Source organism: Leishmania braziliensis, contig 2 (genome assembly GCF_000002845.2).
Source record: "Leishmania braziliensis MHOM/BR/75/M2904 WGS CADA00000000 data, contig 2, whole genome shotgun sequence".
Taxonomy (NCBI): domain Eukaryota; phylum Euglenozoa; class Kinetoplastea; order Trypanosomatida; family Trypanosomatidae; genus Leishmania; species Leishmania braziliensis.
The window spans coordinates 1-3,087 of record NW_004058006.1 but is presented as its reverse complement, the minus strand read 5'-3'; the positions used below and the strand labels follow the sequence as shown (position 1 = coordinate 3,087).

At 64.4% G+C, this 3,087-nt stretch overlaps 1 protein-coding gene across 1 annotated transcript; it reads left to right on the top strand.

The window, feature by feature from the left end:
• Positions 1-167: 167 nt before the first annotated feature.
• Positions 168-1,922, top strand: GP63-2 (GP63, leishmanolysin; the record flags this gene model as incomplete). The annotated part of the gene is made up of 1 exon (XM_001562873.1): positions 168-1,922. The coding sequence occupies one exon, from the start codon at positions 168-170 to the stop codon at positions 1,920-1,922; it is 1,755 nt and encodes a 584-aa protein (XP_001562923.1).
• Positions 1,923-3,087: the final 1,165 nt, after the last annotated feature.

The following is a 3,087-nucleotide window of genomic DNA, read 5'->3' as shown; positions in this document are numbered from 1 at the left end:
CCCGCGGACCCTGGCCATCCCGTCTCGATCCCACCCCCGCCCACCCTCATGCACACACAATCCGCCGCACACAAGCCTTCATCCTCACACCCCCTTCTACTCTCCCACCCGCCCACGTGTTGGCCGGCGTCACTGGCCCCCTGGCACGCACCCGCGGCACTGCCAGCATGTCCCGCGACCGCAGCAGCACGCACCGGCGCCGCAGCGTCGCCGCACGCCTGATGCGGCTCGCCGCAGCGGGCCTCGTCATGGCCGTCGGTGCCGCCGCCGTGTGGGTGCAGGCCGCCGGCCATCACTGCATCCACGACAGGCTGCAGGCCCGCGTGCTGCAGTCGGTGGCACAGCAGCACAGGCCTCCCGGCAGCGTCTCGGCCCTCGGTCTGCCCTACGTGTCCGCCGACCCCATCAGCAGCGCTCACACCGTCGACTGGACGCAGGCCGACAGCACGTCGCCGAGTGTCGCGCACTCCGCGGACTGGGGTACTATGCGGATCTACGTCTCTTACGAAGACCTCACGGACCCCGACTACTACTGCTCCTACGTCGGGCAGCTTGTCGACAACCATGACGGTGCCATCGACATCTGCGAAGCCAAAGACATCCTCACGGAGGAGAAGCGCCACACCCTCGTCACCTACCTCTTACCACTGGCGCTGCAGCTGCACGTGGATCGGCTGAAGGTGAGGCAGGTGCAGGGCACCTGGAAGGTGACCGGCATGGAGGGCAACGTGTGCGGCGAGTTCAAGGTGCCGGAGGCACACGTCACGGTAGGCTTCAGCAACATCGACTTCGTGCTGTACGTTGCCTCGGTGCCGAGCGACACGGACGTGATGGCGTGGTCCGCGTTCTGCCAGGTGTTCCCTGACGGCCGACCTGCCGTGGGTGTCATCAACATCCCGGCGGCCCACATTCGGTCACCCTACGACCAATTAATGATACGCACCGTGACGCACGAGATCGCGCACGCCCTCGGCTTCGACCTCACGATTTTCGAGGAAATGGAAATCATTGATGAAGTGAACAACTTGCGCGGGAGGGACTACTACGTTCCTGTGGTCAACACCCCCACGGTGGTGGCCAAGGCGCGCGAGCAGTACGGCTGCGCCACCTTGAAGTATCTGGAGCTGGAGGATACGGGTGGTGCGTCTACTGCTGGCTCGCATCTTAAGGGGCGCAACGCCAAGGACGAGCTCATGGCGCCTGCCGTGACTGCAGGGTACTACAGCGCCCTGACCATGGGCATCCTCCAGGACCTCGGCTTCTACAAGGCGGACTTCACCAAGGCCGAGGTGATGCCGTGGGCCGAGTACGCCACCTGCGACTTCCTCACCAAGAAGTGCATGGAGAAGAACATCACGCAGTGGCCGTGGATGATCTGCAACTCCACCGACATTCACGTACAGTGCCCCACCCACCGGCTGAGACTGGGGACGTGCAAAATAGTCTTCTATGACAACCCGATGCCGACGTACTTCCAGTACTTCACTAACTCTGCTCTCGGCGGGCGCTCGTCGTTCATGGACTACTGCCCGGTTATCGTGGGCTCCAGTGATGGTGCTTGCAATCAGGACCCATCGATGGCATCGCCTTCTTTAATGGAGTTCAACGTCTTCTCCGACGCGGCGCGCTGCTTGGATGGCGTCTTCAGACCGAAGCACAGCACTGGTCCCCCTGGGCCGTACAATGGCTTGTGCGCCAACGTGAAGTGCGACAGAGCCCACCACACATACAGCGTCCAGGTGTACGGCAGCAGCGGCTACGTCGCATGCACGCCGGGCCAGAGGCTGGAGCTGGCCACGACCAGCACCGCCTTCGTGGAAGGCAGCTACATTATGTGCCCGCTGTACGTGGAGGTGTGCCAGGCCAACATCAAGGGAGTCATAGACTTCGAGGGAGACGCTGCCGACACAGCGGCGGTGTGATGGTGGAGTGAAAGGATGACTGCATTGGCCACTGTGACGGCTGTGCGCTGCTGGGGATAGTGCTCGCTGCCATGGCAGGCCTCGCGGTGTGGCTGCTTCTTATCAGCCTCCCCTGATCGTGACGCAAGCTGAGCGGCTCCCGCTGTGGCTGACGAGGGCCTCTGCTAGCGTGAAACGGAACGAGCAGGATGGCTGGGTGCGCGGTGCCGCTGTAGTGTGCCCCTGTGCCGACGGCCATCGCAGCCCACGCACGTCGGAATGGCGTTTGGCTGCTTTGCTTCTCCCTCGCTCGTCGCCTCTCGGTGACGGCGTCGCCATTGCGAATTCAGAGTCTGATGGATGCGTGTATTGGGGGCTCTCTCCCTCTCTCGCAGCCCCCACCACCCCCTCCCTTTCCGTTGCTTCTCTTTTCCTATTGCTGCGCGGGTGTGCGTGCCGCTGGTAGACACCTTGAGCTCCTGGCCATTTGCCCTGCAGTGGCGCAGACGACCATCAAGGTCATGGGGTGGGTCTCGACACACCCCGCTGTCCCATGGCGAGCACCGCGCGTGTCTGTTTTCCTTTGCTTTCTGTATTCTGTGCTTTCGACTCTGCAAACGCCGTGCGGCGGGCGCAGGCGGCCTGATGTGCGCCCTCTCTCTCTCTCGGCAGCGCGACACGGGGAATGGACGTGAGCCAGAGGGGACGAAGGCGAGCACGCGCCTCTGCGCCATGGCCGGCAGTCGTGCGCTTCCTTCTCGCGACCTCCCAGAAAGTCACCCTCTCCCCCGCCCAGCACGCGTTAGCAGGGCGCCCTCGCCTACTGCACTCGCCGTCCTCCGACACGCTCCCTATTCGGGGCCGAAAAGGGCAGCCAGAGGGCGTGGGGCCGCGGCGTGCGGGGCACCTCCCCCCCCGCTTCCCTCCAGGACCCTCCGCCCCTCACTCCTTCTCCGCCTTCCCCCCTCCCTCACCACCACCCTCGCTCCCTTGCCCCTTCACCTCTCCAGACCCACTCGCACATCCCGTCTCGATCCCCACCCCCGCCCACCCTCATGCACACACAATCCGCCGCACACAAGCCTTCATCCTCACACCCCCTCCCACTCTCCCACCCGCCCACGTGTTGGCCGGCGTCACTGGCCCCCTGGCACGCACCCGCAGCACTGCCGCACGCCAGCGGACT